This window comes from Canis lupus, chromosome 12 (genome assembly GCF_048164855.1).
Source record: "Canis lupus baileyi chromosome 12, mCanLup2.hap1, whole genome shotgun sequence".
NCBI lineage: Eukaryota > Metazoa > Chordata > Mammalia > Carnivora > Canidae > Canis > Canis lupus.
The window spans coordinates 29,464,965-29,489,435 of NC_132849.1; the positions used below are offsets into that span (position 1 = coordinate 29,464,965).

At 38.3% G+C, this 24,471-nt stretch overlaps 1 protein-coding gene across 4 annotated transcripts in view; it reads right to left on the reverse strand.

Moving 5' to 3' along the window:
- Positions 1-24,471, reverse strand: part of ACOXL (acyl-CoA oxidase like) — a 353,848-nt gene that overhangs the window by 137,135 nt on the left and 192,242 nt on the right. For all 4 annotated transcript variants that reach the window (XM_072770257.1, XM_072770256.1, XM_072770255.1 and 1 more), the window contains one exon: positions 12,011-12,100. In XM_072770257.1, the coding sequence (XP_072626358.1) occupies positions 12,011-12,100 (90 nt within the window). The remainder of the gene's footprint in view (positions 1-12,010; positions 12,101-24,471) is intronic.

The following is a 24,471-nucleotide window of genomic DNA, read 5'->3' on the forward strand; positions in this document are numbered from 1 at the left end:
CCTGATGCCCAGCATCCATGCATTACTGCCCACTGTGGTCCATAATCTCCCACTCTCATTGCCTCTTCTCCCATTCACATGACAAATAGCAAGTAGTCCCTATTTCTCCCTATGCTTCCATTTTAATTCATAGTTAGAAACTGTGACCATCCCGTAAGTAAATTAAACAATCTGTCCATGGTGCAAGCTAGAGCCTGCAATTAAAGCACTAAATCATAATTTCAGACTCAGGTAATGCTGAACTACATGCTAAAGTTTAAAACATACTCCTAGAAAAGAAAGTTCCTGAAAAACCTCACACACTTAAATCACCCGCTGAGATAGAGAATGTGAATTAGTGCAATGTCTGATTACTGAATATTCTTTTTTTTAAAATAAAAGATTTATTTATTTTAGAGAAAGAGAGGGAGCACGAATGGGAGGGGAAGAGGGAAAAGGAGAATCTCAAATGGACTCCATGCTGAAGGCAAAGTCCAACTCGGGGCTCAGTCTTAGGAGCCCAAAATCATGATCTGAGCTGAAACCAAGAGTCAGATGCTTAATGGACTGCACTACCCAAGATGCCCCTCTGATTATTGAATATTTTTAAGGAGAGATTTTTTAAAAACAATATTTAGGTAGGAAGGAGACAAAAGAGCAGACCTAAATTAAAGGGCAATTCTTAAATAATTCCCCCTAAATTATTTACTTAACTATAGATATCTCTAAAAGCTAAAATAATAAGGGGTCAGGGGAGAGCTGCCACTAAGTACCACTGAACATTTTAGTTTTCAGTGGACTAAACTTACGACTGAATTCCAAAAATGTCTGCCTTTATCTTTAAGTTAGTCAATTTTTCATGATAAAATTTTTTTCATTATAAATTTTTTTAATCATCCAGAGCCTTTACAACATAAAGATTACTATCTCCAATATTTTGATATATTTCTTTTTTAATTTATCCATGCAAAGGTTTCTGTTTTCTTTTTTACTTTTTATTTTTATGTGCTTATAAGAATGCAACTCTAAGAAATGATTCAGAGAGACCCCAGGTACCCTCTACCATAACATTTTACAAAACACTGCATTGTTTACAGTTCCATGTCACAACCAGGAAAAATGATGCTGGTACAATCCATAGAGCTCATTCAGTTTTTGCTAGTTTTACGTGTAGTTGTGGTGTGTGTGTGTGTGTGTGTGTGTATGTGTGTGTGTGTGTGTGTGTATTTAGTTCTATGCAGTTTTATGACGTGACCACCACCATAAGCAAGACAGAACGGTTGCATTCCAAGGATCCCTCATGCTACTTTTGTAAAATCACAGCCACTTCTCTTTCTTTTCCCTTTCTCACTCCTGACAATGCTGACCTGATCTCCATCACCATAATTTTGTCATTTCTAGAATGTTATATAAACATGATCACACGGTATGGGACCTTTTAAGATTGGTTTCTCTCACTCAGCATCCAAGTTGTGGAAAGTATCAACAGTTGTTTGTTTTTTACTGCCTGGTAGTACCCCATGATATGGACACATCAGTCAGGCCAACCAGTCACCTATGGAAGGACATTTAACTTGTTTCTAGTTCGGGGTTATTACAAATACACTGGCTATGAAGATTCATGTGCAGGTTTTTCATTTCTCTGAGAGTAAATGCCCAAGAGTAAAATTGCTGGGTTTTATGGTTAGCATGTGTTTAGTTTTTTAAGAAACTGCATGCTTTTTTCTAGAGGCACTGTAACATTTTATAAACCTACTAGTAATGTATATGTTATCCAGTGTCTCTGCTTCCTTTGGCATAATAAAAATATTATTTTTTAAATTTTGGCATTTTGATAGGTTTGCAGTGGCATCTCAATGTGCTTTAAATTTGCAGTTCCCTACTGGCTAAGGATGTTGCATATCTTTTCATGTTCACATTTGTCATTGGCATATCCTCTTCAGTGAAATGTCTGTTCATGTCTTTTGCCTATTTCATAATTGGATTGTTTTTTACTGTTACATTTTTTAAAACCTATTTATTTATTCATTTAGAGAGAGAGAGAGAGAGAGAGGCAGAGACACAGGCAGAGGGAGAAGCAGGCTCCATGCAGAGAGTCTGACGTGCGACTCAATCCAGGGTCTCTAGGATCACACCCTGGGCTGCAAGTGGTGCTAAACCGCTGCACTACCGGGGCTGCCCTACTGTTGCATTTTTGAAGCTTCTTTATATCTTCTGGACCCAAGTACTTCATCAGATATGTGGTTTGGAATTATTTTCTCCCAGTCTTTAGTTTGTCTTTTCATCCCCTTCATAGTCTTTCACAAAGAAAAAGGTTTTAATTTTGATAAGGTTAGCTTTTTAATTTTTCCTTTTATGAATTACGCTTTTTTTTTTTTTTTGAATTACGCTTTTGATGTCAAATCTAAGAATTTTTTTCTGGTCCAAGCTCTCAAATATTTTCTCTTAAAATTTTTTAGGAAATTTTTTTTATAATTTTATGTTTTATATTTAAGTAGTTAATTTTGAGTTAAAACTTTTGTAAGGTATGAAACTTAGGTTGAGGTTCATTTTTTAAGATCCTCCATACCATTTTCTATGTTAGCTGTACCAATTTACAATCCCACCAACAGTGCATGAGGGTTCCCTTTTCTCTGAATCCTTGCCAATATTTCTCATCTTTTGGTTTTGTTTTGTTTTTATAAAAGCCATACTAACAGGTATGAGGAGAGATCTCGTTGTGGTTTTCTCTTACATTTCCTTGGTGATTAGTGATGTTTTTTTTTAATTTATTTTTTATTGGTGTTCAATTTACCAACATACAGAATAACCCCCACTGCCTGTCACCCATTCACCCCCACCCCCCGCCCTCCTCCCCTTCCACCACCCCTAGTTCGTTTCCCAGAGTTAGGAGTCTTTACGTTCTGTCTCCCTTTCTGATATTTCCCACACATTTCTTCTCCCTTCCCTTATATTCCCTTTCACTATTATTTATATTCCCCAAATGAATGAGAACATACACTGTTTCTCCTTCTCCGATTGACTTACTTCACTCAGCATAATACCCTCCAGTTCCATCCACGTTGAGCAAATGGTGGGTATTTGTCGTTTCTAATGGCTGAGTAATATTCCATTGTATACATAGACCACATCTTCTTTATCCATTCATCTTTCGATGGACACCGAGGCTCCTTCCACAGTATGGCTATTGTGGCCATTGCTGCTATAAACATCGGGGTGCAGGTGTCCCTACGTTTCATTGCATCTGTATCTTTGGGGTAAATCCCCAGCAGTGCAATTGCTGGGTCGTAGGGCAGGTCTATTTTTAACTCTTTGAGGAACCTCCACACAGTTTTCCAGAGTGGCTGCACCAGTTCACATTCCCACCAACAGTGTAAGAGGGTTCCCTTTTCTCCGCATCCTCTCCAACATTTGTGGTTTCCTGCCTTGTTAATTTGCCCCATTCTCACTGCTGTGAGGTGGTATCTCATTGTGGTTTTGATTTGTATTTTCCTGATGGCAAGTGATGCAGAGCATTTTCTCATATGCATGTTGGCCATGTCTTTGTCTTCCTCTGTGAGATTTCTCTTCATGTCTTTTGCCCATTTCATGATTGGATTGTTTGTTTCTTTGGTGTTGAGTTTAATAGGTTCTTTATAGATCTTGGAAACTAGCCCTTTATCTGATACGTCATTTGCAAATATCTTCTCCCATTCTGTAGGTTGTCTTTTAGTTTTGTTGACTGTATCCGTATCCTTTGCTGTGCAAAAGCTTCTTATCTTGATGAAGTCCCAATAGTTCATTTTTGCTTTTGTTTCTTTTGCCTTCGTGGATGTATCTTGCAAGAAGTTACTGTGGCCGAGTTCAAAAAGGGTGTTGCCTGTGTTCTTCTCTAGGATTTTGATGGAATCTTGTCTCACATTTAGATCTTTCATCCATTTTGAGTTTATCTTTGTGTATGGTGAAAGAGAGTGATTAGTGATGTTAAGCACCTTTTCATTTACCTGTTGGCCATTTTTAGACCTTCTTTAGAAAAATATCTATTCAGGTCTTTTGTTCTTTTTTAAATTGGGTTATTTTCTTTTTTGCCACTGAGTTGTATAATTTCCTTATATATTTTGTACATCAACCTCTTATCAGATATATGGTTTGCAAATATTCCTTCCTATTTCATACACTGCCTTTTCATTTTGTTCATTGTTTCTTTCTGGACAGAAGCTTTTTCGTTTGGTGCAGTCCCACTTCTTTACTTTCAGTTTTGTTGCTTGTGTTTTGGTATCATATCCAAAAAAATTGTTGCCAAGACCAATGTATAGGGAGGTTTTTCTTTTCTTGGAAGTTTTACAGTTTCAGGTCTTATGTTTAGGTATTAATGCATTTCAAGTTAATTCTGTGAATGGTGTAAGGTAGGGGTCCAATTTCAGTTTTTTGCATGTCAACATCCCGTTTTCCTAGCACCACATCTCAAAGAGATTATCTTTTCTCCATTGAATATTCTCAGCTCCTTTGTCCAATATTAATTGACTACACATGAATGGATTTATTTCTGGGCTCTTGATTCTGTTCCATTGGTCCAAATGTCCTTCTTTATGCCAGTACCACATTGTTTGGATTATTATAATTTTGTAATATAGCTTGAAATCAGAAAGTGTGATGCCTCCAGGCTTGTCCTTCCTAAGGATTGCTTTGGTTGTTCAGAGTCCATTGTGGTTCCATACAAATTTTAGGATTGTTTTTTCTATGTGTGAAAAATGCCATTGGAATTGTGGTAGGAATTACACTGAATCTATAGATGGCTTTGGGTAGGATGAACATTTTAACAATATTAATTCTTCCAATCTGTGAACGTGGACTATTTTTTTATTTGTTGTACCTTCTTAAATTTCTTTCATCAAAGTCTTACAGTTATCAGTGTTCAGATCTTCCACTTCTGTGGTTATATTTATTTCTAGCTATTTTATTGTCTTTAGTGGTGTTATCAATAGGATAGCTTCATTTCTTTTTCAGATTTTGCTGTTAGTGTACAGAAATGCACATGGATTTTGCATCCTGTAAATATACTAAATTCCTTTATTGGTTCTAGCAAATTTTGCTGGATTCTATAGGATTTCTGTATACAAGATCACATTATCTGTAACCTGCAATGATGTTATTTCTTCCTTTCCAATTTAGATGCCTTTTCTTTTTCTTGCCTGATTTCTCTGGCAAGTATTTCCAGCACTATGTAGAGTATGTTATTGGTTTTTAGTCTCATACAATTGCGGTTAGAAAAGATAGATGGTAAGATTTCAATCTTCTGAAATGTGCAAACATTTGTTTTGCTACCTAACATGACCTATCCCAGAGACTGTTCCATGTGCATATGAAGAGAATGCACATTCTGCTGTTATTGGATGGAATGTTCTGTATATGTTGGCTTCATCCATTTAGTCTAAAGTGTAGTTCAAGTCTAAAGTTTCCCTATACCTTTTCTTGTCTAGGTGATCTATCCACTATTTAAAGTGAGATATTAAAGTTGTCCACAGGGACGCATGGGCGGCTTAGTGGTTGAACATCTGCCTTCAGCTCAGGGTGTGATCCCAGGATCCAGGATCGAGTCCCACATTGGGCTCCTTGCAGGGAGCCTGCTTCTCTCTCTGCCTGTGTCTCTGCCTCTCTGTGTGTGTGTCTCTCATGAATAAATAAATAAAACCTTTAAAAAATAATAAAAAATAAAGTTCCCTGCAATTATTGCATTGTCTATTTCTCCCTTCAGGTCTATTAGTATTTACTTAATATACTTAGATACTCCAATGTTGGGTGCATTATATTTACAGTTGCTACAACCTCTTAATGAATTGACTTATTTATCACTATATAATGACCTTCTTTGTCTCTTGTTGGATTTTCTGACTTAAATTCTATTTTGTCTGATATAAGTGTAGCTACCCCTACTCTCTTGGTTTCCATTTGCATGGAATATCTTTTCCATCCCTTCATTTTGTGCGTATATATGTCTTTAAAGTTGAAGCAAGTCTCATATACAGGATATAGTTGGGTATTATTTTTTTTTTATTCCACTCGCCACTTTATGCCTTTTGACTGAAGAATTTAATCCATTTACATTTAAATAATTATTTATTTGTAAAAGACTTATTTACATCCACCATCTTATTGTTCTCTGGCTGTTTTATAGCTCCCTTGTTCCTATTTCCCTCTCTTGCCATTGTCCTTTGTGATTTGATGATTTTCCACAGAGATACACTTTGATTCTCTTTTCCTTATCTTTTGTGCCTGCTATGGCTTTTTGCTTTGTAATTATCATGAGGCTTACATAAAATATTACATAGATACAGCAGTGTATTTTGAGCTTAAAACAACTTCCATCACATACAAAAATTCTACCTTTTTTACTCCTCTCATTTTGTTTTTGATGTCATAGTTTGCATTTTTTTATATTGTGTGTCCCTTAATAAATTATTGTGGTTACAGTAGGGTTTTTAAATTTTTATTTATTTAAATTTTTAAAAGATTTTATTTATTTATTCATGAGAGACACACAGAGAGAGGCACAGACACAGGCAGAGGGAGAAGCAGGCTCCATTCCATGCAGGGAGCCTGACGTAGGACTCCATCCCAGGTCTCCAGGACCACACCCTAGGCTGAAGGTGGTGCTAAACCGCTGAGCCACCTGGGCTGCCTGTTACAGTAGTTTTTAAAAATTTGCCCTTTATAGTAGGGTTGAATGTTTAACATACCACCATATTACAGTATTAGAATATTCTGAATTGGCTATATGCTTACTTTTACCATTTGTGTTTTATATTTCGTATGTTTTCATTTTATTAATTAGTGTCCTTTCATTTCAGCTTGAAGTACTCCTTTCGTCATTTCCTGCAAGGCAGGTCTAGTGGTGATGAACTCCCTTAAGCTTTTGTTGCATGAGAAAGTCTATAACTCTCCTTCATTTTTGGAGGAAACTTTGCCAGGTTAAATATTTGTTTAGCAGGGTGGTTTTTGTTTTGTTTTGTTTTTTTTTTTCTTTCAGCATCTGAATATATCATCTCACTCTCCCCTGGCCTGTAATGTTTCTGTTGACAAATCCACCAACAGCCTTATGGAGGTTCTCTTGTTTTTGAGGAATGTTTTTCTCTTGCTGCTTTTAAAGTTCTTTGTCTTTTATTTTAGACAGTTTTATTATAATATACATTGAAGAAGATCTTCTTGAGTTGAAAAGGAGGACTTACAAGCTTCATGAATTTGGATATACAAATCCAGAGTTGGGACATTCTCAACCATTATTTCTTTAATAAACTTTCTATCCCTTTCTCTCTCTCTTCTCCTTCTGAGATTCCAGAGTGCATAGATTGCTTCTCTTAATGGTGCCCCACAGTTCATGTAGGCTTTCTTCCTTCTTTTTCTTTTTTTCCTTTGTTCTCCTCTGAGTAGATAATTCCAAATGACCTTTATTCTCCTTCACAAATTCATTTCCTGCTCAAGCAGGTGTGTTGTTGATGTTTTCTATTGCATCTTTCATTTCATTCATTGTATTCCCCAACTCTGTAATCCTATTTGATTCTTTTTGATGATTTTCATTTCTTTGTGAAATGTGAAATTTCTCATTTTTTTTCATGTCTTGCTTTCCTGATTTTATTGAATTATCTTTTTGTGTTTTCTTGTAGCTCACTGAGCTTCCTTAAAACAACTATTTTGAATTGCTTTTGGGAAAATTGCAGATCTCCACTTCTTTGGGATCAGTTACCTTCTCAGACCTTCTATGGATACACATGTCCCATACTTTTTACTCCCTTTTAGGGAATAGATCTTAAGATTGTATGACTTCTTTTGATCCTGCAAAACCAGGATTAGTGCTTGCAGCTTCTTGTTTACTTTTCCTAGGGTGGCACTGAATGCTCAAGTTGGTATGCTTTCTTCTAATCCCACAGAGTTGGTTGGCTTTCTATATGTGCTCAATAGCTGTCTGCAAAGGCTGGCTCTTGCTGCCCCTGGGAGTGTACATTGACAACTAGCCATGGAATAGTGACATGTGTGACTGAGGCAAAAAGAGTATTGTGGGTGCCTGTGGACCAACATGGAGGATCTGTCGGTGAGGTGTCCCCAGTGGCTCATAAGTGGGTTTCCTGAAGGAGTCTGCAAAGCAGTTAGGAGGATCCATGTTCAATCACTGTCCTCTGAGAGCCCTAGCTGCTATTCTCCCAGTTGCTCTTTGCACTCCATGTCATGCAACATACCTCAGAAATCTGAGTGAGAGAAGAAAGATATAGGCCTTTTGGGCAGCATCCCTCACAGCTGGGGAATCTGGGTGCTCACTCACATGTTCTCACTTTACCCCATGGGAGAAATCACATGCCGTAAGATTTCTCGTCACTGAGCTGTGCTGTGTTGAGGGAGGGCTGACATGGGCAAAGTGAAGCTCTTCTTTTTACCCTCTTCAATGCATCCAATTTCACTATTTTTTGCTCCAACAGTGTGTTGGAACTTCACTGGACTCTTGGACTTACACAAAAGCACTATCATCATTGGATGATTATCAGAATTGGTGCTCTTTGGGCATAAGATGGTAGAAAACTCCTATTTCACCATTTTGATGATGTCTTAGAATAAGCTTTTCTGTGTCTACAAAAAATTTTGTTGTGATTTTTATGGGAATTTTATTAAATCTATAGATCAATTTGCACAGAATCAACATTTTCCTACACAGTTATCCAACTGATAAATATAGTATGTCTCTCCATTTACCCAGGACTTCAAAAAATTTCTTTCAAGCATTTTGTAATTTTCAGCATATAGATACTATATCTGTCTATTGGATTTACACCTAAGTACGTCATTTTCTCTGGAACAATTTTAAATGTTATTGTGTGTTTAATTTCAGTTTTTACATATGTTATTCGTATATAGAAATGAGACTGATTTTTGTGTATTGATCTTATATCCTTCAGTCTTGTTAAACTCAGTTCTAGGACTTTTGGGGTAGATTCCACAGATTTTTTATGTAGACAATCAGATAATGTGCAAACAGGGAAAGTTTTTATTTCTTCCCTTATAATATCTATGTCTTTTATTTCTGTTTCTTGCTTTATTGTCTGATTAAAATTCTAGCTTTATGATGAATAATAGTAGTGCAAGTGGACATCCTTGACTTGATCCTGATCTTAGAAGGAAAGCATTCAGCATTTCACCAGTAAGCATGAGGTTAGATATATTTTTTGTAGCACTTTTTATCAAGTTGAATAAACTCCCTATTCCCAGTTTAATAAGATTTTACATCATCATTTTGCCAAAAGCTTTAACTGTGTAAACCAATATGATCATATGATTTCTTTCTCCTGTAGTCTGATGATACAATGGACTACATCAACTGATTTTTTCTTGCATATCAGGAATAAATACCATTTGATTATGGTGTGTAATTCATATTATACACTGTCAGATTCAATTTGTTAATATTTTGTTGAATATTATTATATCTATATTTATGAGAGTTATTGATATGTAGTTTTCCCTTTTTTGCAGTGTCTACTTTTTGTATCAGAATAATACAAACTATATAAAATGAGCTGGGGATAGCTGGGTGGCTCAGTTGGTTAAGCATCCAACTCTTGATTTCACTCAGGTCATGATCTTAGGGTCATAAGATTGAGCCCCCTATTGGGCTCCATGCTGGGCATGGAGCCTGCTTAAGATTCTCTCTCTTGGTATTATGCTGAGTGAAGTAAGTCAATCAGAGAAGGACACATTATATGGTCTCATTCATTTGGGGAATATAAAAAATAGTGAAAGGGAATAAAGGGGAAAGGAGAGAAAATGAGTGGGAAATATCAGTGAGGATGACAGAACATGAGAGACACCTAACTCTGGGAAACAAACAAGGGGTAGTGGGAGGTGGACAGGGGGATGGGGTGACTGGGTGATGGACACTGAGGGGGGCACTTGGCGGGATGAGCACTGGGTGTTATGCTATATGTTGGCAAATCAAACTTCAATAAAAAAAATACAAAAAAAAAAAGATTCTCTCTTTCTCCCTTTCCCTCTGTCCCTCCCCTCACTCATGCACTGTCTCTCTCTAAAATAAAAATAAAAATTTAAAAAAATGAGTTAGGTAGTGTTCCTGTCTCTCCTATTTTCTGGAAGAGATTCCAAAACCTTCTTCCTTAAGTGTTTTATAGAATTCTCCAATGAAATCTCAGCTCAGAAATTTCTTTGGGAGAAGCATTTTATAATTATCAAAAATTCAATTTCTGTGAGATTATAGGACTATTCAGATTGTCTATCCAAGCTGGTTAGGATAGGGTGTTTGCGGTTTTTGAGGAAGTGATTAATTTGACTAAGTCATCAAATTTATTAATGTAAAGTTATTTTCTAGTGTTCCTTCATCGTTCTCTTAGTTTCTACAAGATATCTAAACTGATGATATACCCATTTTCATGCCTATTATTGGTTATTTGAGTCTTCTTGTTTTTTATCATACCTCCTATATTGGTCTAGTTGATGAACTCCCTTCTAGTTGTGGAGGTAGGGGCTCAACTCTCCATTGGATCCTGCTGACACTGGGTATAGGGTTAAAGGATACTGGTGATTTGTTTCACCTTACATGACCCCAAAGGGTCTTGTTGCTGCTGAGTAGAGGTGGGGAATTAGCTCACCAGTGGGCCCTGCTGACATTACTCTGATGTAAAAATCTAAGCTCCATTTGCTTCCACTAGGCAGAGGATAGAAGATTAATTCCCTGCTCAGCCCCACCAACAACACCAGGTTGAGTAATGGGAGTGTTACCACCTGCTTCTGGCTACTTCCATGGATCAGAAGTCAGGTGAAAGATCAGTTCCTGCTAGGCCCTGCTGAAATTGGTGTGTGTGTTTGTTCAGTTTTTCCATTTTGTTTGACTAATGTAGAAAGAGTATTGCTAGAAAAGGTTTTTGTTGTTGTTGTTATTAGGCCATCATCTTCCCTGTCCTTTGGCTAGGGGGAACAGGCTTTTCTGGAGTTTGTCTGTGCCTCCTGGAAATTCAAGGCATATGTATATGCCCCTATCCAGGTTTATGGGAAGCAATAAGGAAACCCAGACATGTTACTGCCTTTTCCTTCTTCCAGTTCCAAGATCCCTAGGCAGCCTGCCTCTTTCTTTCTCCCTTTAAGGGTCTTCCTATGCTTGTTTGTTGTGTTGCATCCAGAAGTTTCAGTTATTAAGGGGGAGAACCTGGGAGGAGTAGGGTCATTCCATCTTAGCAGAACCATAAGTCCTTGTTTTTCTTTTGTAAAAACATCAAACTGTGACCACATTGTATATATAACTTTATGTCATTTTTACTTACCATATCATAAGTTTTTAATTTCTGTAATAAACTCTGTGTAAGTACAATTTTAAAAGCTATATAATTCCCCACTGAATGGCCAGAATATGATTTACATAATCATTTTCCTATTGTTGAAAATTTAGATTCCAACATTATTGCTATAATAAATAATGTACTAATGAAAATGTTTGTGCCCTAAAGTTTTCTGTATTTAGGATTATTACCTTAGATACTCCCAAAAGTGGAATCACACACAGCCTAACAGCAATATGGAAGAGTGCCTCTTTTGTTCTCACCAACACTGGGGCTTCAATATGCTCTTAAACATGAACCAATTTGATGGAAAAAACAGTAGTGTAGTTTGCCCTCATGTCCAGGTCTCTGATTGCGAGGGAGATTGATCAATTGCCCTCCTTTTATAAGTTGCCTTTTCATGTCTTTTGTCTATTCCTCTTCTGTGTCCTCACGTATTCTTTTGGAATAGCCTTCCCAATAGAAGACTCTAACTAAATACGTACAAGAAGCTTTCTAAAACCAAAAAGGATATAGTTCAATGTCAAAGATCAGCTAGGAGAGAAATAATTTAATCCCTTGTTCAACTACTGCAAAAATCAAGAGCTTAACAGGAAAACACCTGCCAATTAAATAAAGACATCAGATGAAGATAAAACATATGAAATACTTCAGATTTTTGGATAACTCTTGATCTTGAAAAGCAAGCCGTTTAAGAAAGAATAACATTTCCTGAATCTTACCTGCAGCATAACAACATTGTCACCTTCAAAAGTTACAAACACATCTGTGTCACATTTTAGGCCCGAGATTCGGTTTTCCATCATGTAACCCTATTGCAGAAAAAAGAAAAGAAACATTTCCAATTTTCAATTCCATTGTTATAAAAGACTAACATTTTCTTTGAAATTAAACAAAAATACATAAAATGGAAAAGAATAAAATAACTATAGTTCTCCCTCCCAGAATAACCATTCTAAGAATTCTGAACCATCACATTTGCTTTTGATCCATAAATGTTATTTTGGATTTGCCTTCACTATTAGTAAAAACATTTGAAAATAGTCATATTACATTCTTCCAAAATATTTCAACAAACTGTGCTGATTTTTTCTCTCTTCCAAATCTTATGAATTCTAATAAATGTCAAGAAATTAGTGATTATACCCTACAATATGCAGGAGAATGATGCCTCCCCCATCCCAACCCTTTCAAAATTAACAAATATACCTGATTCTTGGGACACAACATACAAATCCTAAATTGCCACTCTGCATGTTAATATCATTAAATACTGTGCATCATAAATTCACACTCCAGGTTCCAGCTAGTTTTTTCTCTTTTTTTAACTTCCTGAAATCCTTATTTAAATGGCAGTAGCCTGCTGCTCATTTTCAAAGTGTTGACAGTATTTCTGCACACAAACTAGGAGAAGCAGCTGCTCAAGAGAAAGTGGATCAGCCCCAGGCAAAACGTGAAGCAGCAAAGTTTGCCTTTGTTTGCCTTCCCCTTCTGAAGGCCGCCGTGCTGTATTTCTTCCAGTTCATCGCTCTCCCCATTAAATCCCCAGAATCTTTCCCACTCTCAAAATCTGCTTCCACAAATCAATCCTGCCTAAGTAAGTTATATCAGAGGTAACTGTCATGTTACTTCTCCCAGGAGTATATGCATTTAGCTCTTCAGCTCTGACAAGGGAATGACAAGATATAGCCCCTGCTGAAATGTTCAGGTCATGCAGAGTGTCACAGAGGGGTACTCCCATGGGCAGCCATACACTCCGGTCTCAAGGTACCTTAATGCCTTGGGGAGCCTCCTTTATTTCTGAAAATAGCCACTTGAGTCACAGAAGCCAGAACTCCTGGGGGCCTCTGCCTGCAGAACCCTGAAGTCCCAAAGCATCTGTGCTTCCTGGCCCAAGAGCCTTCTTCCTTGGATGCCCCTACTTTCCCTCCCCACCACCCAGGTCAGCAACATGGCAGTCTGGGCAGGCCAAATTGCACAGTGTTCTCATCTGCAGGAACGCTTAATTACTTTCATAACTGTAAACAGGTTGTATTTATGGAAAAACAAATTAGTAATGTTTTCAACCTCCCCCGACCCTACCCCATAACCACAGGGTTAAACCTGTCCCACAGGCAGACCACGTGAAATTAGGTTCTGACTGAATGTGACCAGGCCCCAGAGTGTTTCCCTGTCACAAGGCCATAGCTGACTCATTTTCATCATTGTTGTGCTATCATTGATCAAGTACCCACCACAAGCCAGATTCTTGACTGGGTGCTATACTCAAACTTCACTTGTTAATCCACATAATCCTCTTCATTCTTAAAACCCTGTGAGGTAGGCATCAACTCATCTTACAGAAGAAAGGGAGACTTGAGAACTGTGTTGGAATGTTCTTAAATAATCTATCAATTTCTGGTGTGGAAGAAATTAACACAATGGATACCACCTCAGTTATGGGAAGAAGCATTCATACTTAAAAGGCATAGCTGCTTAAGTGATCAAAATAATGATTTTGAAGAAAAAAAATAGTTTTTCTTCCATCATTTTACTCTGGTCTCCCCCGTAGTGGTGGTAGTGTCAGGTTTTCTGCTGTTCTCTGATGTTTTCAAATTTGTTCACACACTGCCTAGGGAAACCAGGGCTCTAAAATGACCTGAGAGGGGTGCCTATGTGGCTCAGTCGGTTAAACATCTGACTCTTGGTTTCTACTCAGGTCATGATCTCGCGGTCATAGTATTGAGCCCTCCATAGGGCTCCAGGCTCAGCACGGAGTCTGCTTCAGATTCTCTCTCCCTCTCTCTTTGCTCTCTCTCTCTCAAATAAATAAAAAAAATCTTCTTAAAAAAATGACCTGAGAGATAATCTGATCAAAATGTAGCAGAATCAGCAAATGAACATCAACAGTCTCTTAGAGAAGGGGCAATAGACTCCTGTGAGCATACAGATGCTCTATCTTATGTTAGTTCTTCCAATGCAATATAATTTATTTCTCTTCTAGATGGCAAAACTCAACTTTGAAGCCCTCTTCATGTTTGAAAATCGAGTAAAACCACATGACTGCTTTCCCAAAGATTCCAGACTCTCCAGGGCCCAGACTGAGCCGAGGCTCATAGCCCTCACAGAGCTTGCAGACAGCAGAAAATGAAACAGCCAAGAGAAAACCCAAAGCCAACCACGTGCAAGGCATGGCTGTGGCCAGCACATTGCTTCCAATCTTCTGAAACTACCAAGGGCATAGTTATGATCTCATTTCCTTAGAATAGGCCAGAGAGGCCAATCCTCATAAAAATCTGAATCTTTGAAATATCTGAGGTGACCTGTTGAGAAACTAACAAGATTCAAGAAGTCCTACGTATCTGTGTTCTGTGTGAAGGTGTATACAAGTCTAGAGAAAGACACACAACATAGGGCTACTGAATGCAGACCTGCAGCCATCTTCTTGGGGGCCTTAAATTCTAAATTTGGATCCCTGAATTTGTTGGGGGACAAATGATTATAAACACTGTGTGTGATTTTCTAATTAAAAATGAACTTGGGCTTTAAAATTAGTTACTAAAAGCAAAACATAGGCATTATTTAAAAAAACTAGAACAAAAAGAAAAACCAACAGAAGAAAAATAAAGTCATCTGTAATCTCATGATGTGGGAGATAAAAGGGTGCCTGGGCAAAGAAGACCCCAAGAAAAAGATTTGGAATAAGAACTAAGACTTTTAAGACAGAGGTAAGTGTTAGGAAGAGGAAAGTGGGGGAGGGACTAGGAAGCCAAAAGGGCAGATGGAGTGTTCTAGAGAGAGGAGGAACATGACTGAGCATGTTACAGTTAGAGAAGACTGAGGAGTGAGTTGGATGTGAGGAAAGCCAGTACTGGGTGAACAAGACAGGAAAATAAGAGTGCTGGATTTGGGGAAAGAGGAAATAGTCATCCACAGCACCCATGGGTGGCAAGCTGATGGGCAGTCCTGGGCTCTGCAGCCTGAGACACTTTCCATACCAGGTCACAACCAAGCACTTATCTTCACAAGGCTTTATAAGCCAGCACCAGCTGAGGAATGGGACAGACATGATCATTACAGAAGACCAATTCTATGTTCTGTGTTACATCCAATATTTCATTTCCACCCTTCACAATGACATCTCAGCACCCCTGTTTGGGGATAAGGAAGTTGAGGGTCAGTGAGGTTTTCCTACTCTGCACCTGACACAATGGCCTTGCCTACTCCTCTGGGGCTTTGCAATGCTATTGCCCCTGTCTCGAACAATCCCCTCAGATTTCCATGGGGCTCTCCTTCCTCTCATTTCTGTCTCTGTTCTGAAGGTCCCACTGCAGGGAGGCCACCCCTGGTCCTTCTGACTAAAACAGCTGCCTCACCCTCTACCCTCTCTCCCTATCTCTTTACTTCAATTTATTTTTTATAGCATTTCCAGGTATATTTCTAAACAGAGGAGAGACACACAAAAAGGGAAGACCATATAAAGACACAGGGAGGAGGAGAAGATCATCTACAAGCCAGAGATGCCTCAGAAGAAACCAGCCCTGCCAACACCCTGATATTCCACTTTTAGCCTCCAGAACTGTGAGAAAATAAATTTCTGTTTTTTTAAGGCATTCAGTCTGGCATGCCTGGGTGGCTCAGTGGGTTAAGCATGTGCCTTCAGCTAAGGTCATGATCTCAGGGTCCTGGGATTGAGCCCCATGTTGGGCTCCCTGCTCAGTGAGGAATCTGCTTCTCCTTCTCCCTCTGTCGCCTACTCCTGGCTCAATCTCTGTCTCTCTCTCTTCTTAAATAAATAAATAAATAGTTTAAAAATTTTTATAAAAAGGTACTCAGTCTGAGGTACTTTGTTATGGCAGTTTGAGCAGACTAACACAGTGCGTGTATGCGTGCGCACATACAGAGATAAATCAACCTGAACCGCTTCTCCAACACAAATAAATCCTCTGGAGTCTAAGGAAATCCTTCTCTAAGCCATTATCTCAAGGTGTACCTTGGGAGATGAAATAGTAGTACCATAAGTTTTCTTTTTTTCCCACATTGGACTCCTAAGGAGGGGCATTTACTTATATATTTCTGGTTGGGGTAAGGGGACAGATGAGAAAAAAGAAGGAAGTAAGGGAAGAAACAGGTTTCATCCCCCAAAACGTGAATAATATTTTCCATTAGCTTATTTCACTCTTAATTAAAAAAAGAAACATAGAATAGACAGAGGGAACGTTAAACTCCACGCTCCCAAAGCCAACAGAATCCTCAGGGGGTGATGCAGCCCAGAATCTGGTCTCCGTGAAGAAAGAGCACACTGGGTAGATGTGTTACTCTATCTCTGCCTTCTGGGTTACATCGAGCCTCTTAACAAGTAATTGTGAATGTCATTAAGGTTGTGTCCCATTTCACTAAGAGCCCCATGAAACATATTTTATGATTCAAGCTTTGTACACTGAAAGTTTAATATTTTCCTGCTGTTTTTAACATCTCTGAATTTTTTTACTGTATGATTACATTTAATAAACGGATCAGAAGAAATTAGAAACAGGCTTTCTTTCCTCCTTTTAAACAAATTGAGGGTAAACTTTGTTAATTTGAAGAAGAAGAAACAGACAAAATCAATCTTATCTTAAATTTGTTAGGGGAGAGTCAATTGGAAATAGACACTGACCCACCAAATAGGAGGGACTGTGTCTTAGGGGGGTGTTAATTTATACCTATGCACCTCCACCACCTCAAATGGGGCAAAGCCTGTACATGTGGGCAGCTGATGTGTGTGAGATTTCCTGCACTCTTTCCTGAGACAGCCACGGTCTGAGCAGAGTCTTCTGACAGCTAAAGTTCAAGGCTCAGCAGATGATGGATGTTCCTATGGAAGTGATGACAAGTTGTCCTGCCCTGCCCTGTTTGCTTTGAAGTGACCCTACATTGTCAGTGCATATGAACTGGGGAGAGTGGGTGGGAAGGAGTTCATTTGTGGGTTGTCACCATATGTATAATGAGAGTCTCATGTCGCGGGCACTACGCAGCTACACACTGCAACCATAGACACGGTCCTGTCCTTAGGAGAGAGATAGGTGTTGGTCAGGTAGACAAATAAAATAGGTAATTAAAAAATCTGTAGTAAGTGCCAGAAAGGAGAAGATCTGGGTTCCATGGGAAAAAACGAACAAGAAAGACCTCTTCTAACCTAGATGCCAAAGAATGTTTTCAGAGAGTTTGTTTAACTTGGAACCTTAAAGAAGAGAAGTCAGCCAAGCCAGAAATGGGAGAAAGCTTGCTCCTGGTGAGAGAACAGCATGTGCAAATACCCTGAGGCCACGAAGGAGCACAGACTGTTCAGGGACTGGGAAGAAGACTGAGCTGGAGGTGCTAAGCTGGGGGAGAGTGGCCCAAAGATAAGTAAATAGGGATCAAGTGACTCCGAGGAGCATTTGGGGATTCATTTTAGGTTGGTTTAGGTACAAAGCCATAAAATAATTTTAAGCTTTGGAGTAAGATGACCTGTGATTTGAAAATGTGGCTGTAGCTGCTGAGTGAGCACAGCCCATAGCAGACAAGAGAAAATTTGGACAAAGCGGTAGTGGAGACACAGCAGCATGGAGGTAGAGGGAGAAGGGCATGAGTACGTGCATAAGGAGGAAGTCCGGGCCACATGAACAGGTGTATGGTGTGATGTCTACTGAGTTGGAGAATCCTGGAGCAGGAGGATGTTTGAGGGAAAGCTCAAACCTTCATATGTGTCAATATTAGGTGTGAGAGAGAGTCTGTGAGCTATCCAAGAGAACTGGTCAAAATGAAAGTTAGATATGAGACTCTGGACATGTGAAAAGATGTCTGGGATGGAGATGTAAATTAGAGAGTCCTCACCATACTGGTAGTATTGAAAACCTCAGGAAAAGAAAGAATCATCAAGAGTGTGAATACACAGAGAAGAGAGGACTTATGCTCACGTTCTGGAGAATGCCAACAGGTCATGTAGAAGACACTGGCACAAGAGACTAAGAAGACAGAGAATCAGGAAGAAAACCAGAGAGTATAGTGTCCTGAAGTTGAGAGAGAGTGTGTCCAGAAGGGAGAGGTCTGCTGTGAGGAATACTGCTGAGCCCTTAAGCAGGTGAGGACGGAGAAGGGTTCCTTGGACTGAGCCACAGGGAATCAACAGCAACTGGACTAAAACTGTTTAGGTAGCACAGAGGAGGGGAACCCAGATTTGTTTTTGGTAATAGGGCAGACTAGATATTCTTTTAAAAAACTCTCCAGTAGAAAGGTGCCTGGGTGGCTCAGTCAGTTGTGTCCAACTCTTGGTTTCAGCTCAGGTCATGACCTCAGGGTTGTGAGACTGAGCCCCGCATGAGTGTCCATGCTCAGTGCAGAGTTGGCTTGTCCCTTTCCCTCTGTCCATCCCCCATTATCTCTCAACTAAATAAATAAAATCTTTTAAAAAACCCAAACCTCTCCAGTAGAAATAAAAAAATACGTTCACCAAATATTTTTTAAAAATTATTGTCAAGGCAAAGTTAAGCTAATAAAGAGAAGTACTCACAGGCTGAACACAATGAAAGAGCATGGACTCCAAAAGGGTAACAGGTATTGAGGCCAGATAAGAGGTTATATAAAGATGCCTACAGAAACATGGTCTCTTGGAAAACAACACCTACCATGGAAGAAGGAAAAAAATACCACTCCTCACCCAAGGACATAATGAGGAAGTTGGTTAGGCTCAGCTCTGGCTGTGGGTGGAGGAGGGAAAACATCTCTCTTTAGAGTTTTCAACTATGGCCTGCATTTATGTGGCTCTGAGGTCAGAATCCATACTTCCTATGAGGCCATCAGAGCCTCAAACAGAGGAACCAGATTAAAGTAGGATCTTCAGGCAGCTGGCAGAGGTAAATGTGGATCCCTGCTGGCCTGAAAGAACTTCCAAAATAAAGTTCCAAATACCATGGGCTTGATTTAAATAAAGAACAATCAAAAGAAGAGACAGACAACAATGGAATTGGACCTACAAAGGTAGCACATACCGATATTAGCCTAAAATACCTAGAAGTAGATAAAAACAAGAACATAGACAGACAGTATTCAAAATAACAAATATTCCATGCTCATGGATTGGAAGAATTAATGTAGTGAAAATGTCAATGCTACCCAGGGCAATTTACCCGTTTAATGCAATCCCTATCAAAATACCATGGACTTTCTTCAGAGAGTTGGAACAAATTATTTTAAGATTTGTGTGGAATCAGAAAAGACCCTGAATAGCCAGGGGAATTTTAAAAAAGAAAACCATAGCTGGGGGCATCACAATGCCAGATTTCAGGTTGTACTACAAAGCTGTGGTCATCAAGACAGTGTGGTACTGGCACAAAAACAGACACATAGATCAATGGAACAGAATAGAGAATCCAGAAGTGGACCCTCAACTTTATGGTCAACTAATATTCGACAAAGGAGGAAAGACCGTCCACTGGAAAAAAGACAGTCTCTTCAATAAATGGTGCTGGGAAAATTGGACATCCACATGCAGAAGAATGAAACTAGACCACTCTCTTGCACCATACACAAAGATAAACTCAAAATGGATGAAAGATCTTAATGTGAGGGTACTATGCTGAGTGAAATAAGTCAATCGGAGAAGGACAAACATTATATGGTCTCATTCATTTGGGGAATATAAAAAATAGTGAAAGAGAATAAAGGGGAAAGGAGAAAACATGAGTGGGAAATATCAGAAAGGGAGACAGAACATGAAAGACTCCTAACTCTGGGAAACGAACTAGGGGTGGTGGAAGGGGAGGTGGGCAGGTGGTGGGGGTAACTGGGTGATGGGCACTGAGGTGGGCACTTGAGGGGAGGAGCACTGGGTGTTATTCTATATGTTGGAAAATTGAACACCAATAAAAAATAAATTCATAATAAATAAATAATAAATAAATAATAATAAATAAATAAATAAATAAATAAATAAACAAAAAAAACAAAATAACAATGGCCTCAAATTTCCAAAATGATCAATTGACACAAATCCACATATCTGGCAAACTCAAATAACTGTAAATAGGAAAACCTTAAAAATAAATTAATATTTAAGCACATTATAGTAAAACCATATATCACCAAAAAATAAAATATCTTAAAAGAAGCAGAGACTCCTCCACAATACAGTGTCATAAAAAATTATAATTAGACAGTTGATTCCTCAGGAACAAGGGAATCCAGAATAACAGTAAAAACTTCAAAGTACTGAGAGAAATAGCTGTCAAACATGAGTTCCATACTTAACACCACTTAATCTTTTAAGATTGGACATAAAATAAAGACATATTCAGACAAATAAAACTTAGCTTTACTACCACAGACCCACACTAAATGGTATTCTGACAAAGGCACTCCAGGAATAAGGATAATAGCTAAATAGATGCCAGGAGGAATTGTAAACAAAGATGTGGGTAGAAAGCAGTAATTCTAAGAAACCCTGGTTCCATATAATAATAAATACAAGGGCTAATTGGTGGAATTAAAAAATGTAGTACTAAAGTAATGGACATGATAGCACAGAGGGTGGGGAGCTGGTAGTTTGGGAAAGCAATCTAAGTCTTTGTTGTTTGAAGAAAGGAAAGATGATAATTAACTTTAGACTTTGTATGTTGATTTTTTAAAAAAAACTTTATTTATTTATTCATGAGAGACACAGAGAAAGAGGCAGAGACATAGGCAGAGGGAGAAACAGGCTCCCTGCAGGGAGTCCAATGTGGGACTTGATCTCAGGATCCCAGGATCACACCCTGAGCTGAAGGCAAATGCTCAACCACCAAGCCACCAAGGCGTCCCTAGACTTTGTATGTTAAATGTGTATATTAAAACTGCCAGAGTGGGAGCACCTGAGTGGCTCAGTTGGTTAAGCATCTGACTATTGATTCCAGCTCAGGTCATGATCTCAGGGCCATGAGATGGAGCCCCATTTAGGACTCCACATTGAGAATGGAGTCTGCTTAAGATTTTGTCTCTCCTCCTTCTGCTCCTCTTCACCGCTCCCTCTTTCTCCCTCTCCCTCTCGAAAAACAAAAACAAAAACAAAAACAAAAAACCTTAGAGTGACCACAAAATGAACAGAAATAAAATGAAAACCAGATGAGGGAAGAATGAAAGGAGGGAATAATAAATCTGAAAGAAAGTAAGAAGTCCAAACAGGCAGAGATAAGACACAACAAATAGAAAGCAAAGAGTAAGGTGGAAGAAATAAATTCAGATATATCAGTGATGACAATAAATATTTAGACTAAAAGGGTAAAAAAAGTTGGTATAGCAAATTAAATTTAAAAACCAGATAAATGTTGTTTATAAGAAACAAAGATGCAACACAATAACACATAAAAGTATCAAGTAAAAGGATATAACAGATAAATACCAACTAAATAGAACTTCTGTCCATATATTAATATTGGACAAAATATATTTTAAGGCATTGCTAGAGTTTAAAGAGTCACTGCAGAAGGACCAAATATTCAATTTACAAGGAAGATAGAGCAATTACAAATTTGTAAACATCAAATAACACAAATTCAAACTAATGAGACCAAAGTTAACAGAATTATAAAGAGATACTGACAAACCTACCAATAACAGAGGGAGATTTTAGCCTGCTCAATAAATGATAGATCAGATATGCCAAAACCTCAGTAAGAATAGGGAATATTTGAATAATGCCAATAATAAGCTTGATCTTTTGGTTGTATTTAAAATCCTGCATCCTGGGCAGCCCAGGTGGCGCAGCGGTTTAGCGCTGACTTCAGCCCAGGGCCTGATCCTGGAGACCCCAGATGGAGTCCCACGTCAGGCTCCCTGCATGGAGTCTGCTTTTCCTTCTGCCTGTGTCTGCGCCTCTCTTTCTCTCTGTGTCTCTCATGAGTAAATAAATAATCTTTTAAAAAAGAAAAAGAAAAAAAGAAAAAGAAATGTTACTTTAAATGTTTATAATAAAAAGGAGAAACTGCAGAAATTAACAAGATAATATTCAAGCTGAGGTGCTATAAGAATAGCAGGAAAATAAACTCAAGGAAAGTAGAATAAAATGAATAATAAAGATAAAAATAAATTAAATAGAAAAACTAGATAATATCTGGACAGGATCGACAGAACCAAAAGTTTATTATTTAAAAAAACCACAAAAATAGAGCACAAGATAAGGGGATGGGAAAAATAAACAGTATTAGGAATGGCAAAGGGAGCAAAACTATAGATACAGCAGGGATTGAAAGGGCATTATGAACTTATGCCAATAAATTTTAAAACTAAGAATAAATGGAAAAATTACTGGAAAAATATAAATGATGAAAACAGACTCAAGAGGAATAGAAAACCTAAATAGCTATAACTACTAAAGAAAGAGAATCAATCATTTAAAATGTTCGTAGAGGGGTACCTGCGGGGCTTAGTGGTTGAGTGTCTGCCTTTGGCTCAGGTCATGATTCTGGGGTCCTAGGATCAAGTCCCACATAAGGCTCCCTGCAGGGAGCCTGCTTCTTCCTCTGCCTGTGTCTCTGCCTCTCTCTGTGTCTCTCATGGATAAATAAATAAATTATTTAAGAATAAAATAAAATAAAATATTCCTAGAAATAAACCATGAACCCTATATAGCTTTACATGTATTTGCACCATTCAAGGAACAGATAATTTAATTTTATACAAACTCTTTGAGAAAATAGGAAAAGATATGGAACACCCCTGCCCAAGCTATTTTATGAAAGTGGTATAACTTTGAAATCCAAAATGGACAGGAGCAGTGCTAGAAAGGAAAAATACAGGTCAACCTCACTTGTTATTGTGGCTGGAAAAGTCCTAAATGAATCTTAGCAGACAGAATCAACAGTATATTGAACACACGCACACACACACACACACACACACACACACACACGATTAAGTTTATATCCTCAAACTCAAGGTTTATTAAACATTAGAAAAGCTATTAATGTAAATCAATTACATTAACAGATTAAAAGAAGGAAAAGGTACAATTATCTCAATAAAATAAATGCACATAATTCCCGAAAAGTCTAATCTATTTATATTGCTAAAAAACAGTCAAAAAAAGTACTTATGCAGACAAAAGTATCTTCCGAAACTAAGGGCAAAACGGACTTTTCTTTGACATGACAAAGAATATCTGTAACTATAAACAACTATATGCCAACAAATTGGACATATAAAAGAAATGGAAAAATTCTTGGAAATCGATAAGTTACTAGACTGAATCAGGAAGAAATAGAAATTCCGAATAGATCAATTACTAGTAAGGAGATCAAGTCAGTAATAAAAAACTTCCCATTGAAGAAAAACTCAGGAATAGATGGTTTCTGTTGGGCTGGCGAGACTGGGGACCTCAAAATGGCCAACTGGAGGCCAGCAACCTCCCAATAACGCTGCCCTACCCCCATCTTCCCGCCAATGCCACCTTGCCGCCCTACCCTAACTTAGCTTATGAAACCAGTAACCCCTGCCCTAACCGGAAGAAAAAAAAAAAAAAAAAAAAAAAAAACCGACCCGGAAAAGACCGAAAACCTGAAAAACACCACCAAATAAGGAAACCTCACCCCATATTTCCCTACCAACTCTCCCGCCAAAAACTTATAAACCCTCCTGCGACCTGCCTGGGGGTGACTTCCCTGGCCCACGAATTCCCTGCTCTCTCTCTCCCTTGCGGGCTGCGGAACCTCGCCCGAGAGCCTGTCCCATTAAAAGCCTGATTTGACTAACTTTTGCCTGGCCTCGCTATCTCATTTCACTACTGATTGGATTAAACTTGACAGTTTCACTGGTGAATTTTGCCAAACATCTGGAGAATTAACACCAATCCTTCTTACATTCTTCCAGACATACCAAAGAGAAAGGAACCCTCTCAAACTCATTTTATGAGGCCAGTATTATCCTGATATTAAAATCAGAAAAGAATACTACTACTAGAAAAGAAACACTACTAGAAAAGAAAACTGCAGGCCAATATCTTGATGAATATGGATCCAAAAATTCTCAATAAAATACTAGCAAAATGAATTCAGCAGCACATTAAAAGGATCATTCACCATGATCAAGTGGAGATTTATCCTTGAGATGCAGGGATGGTTCAACATATGCAAATCAATTAGTGTAATACATCACACATTAATAGAATAAGAGAAAAGAATCATATGATCATCTTAATAGATGCAGAAAATCA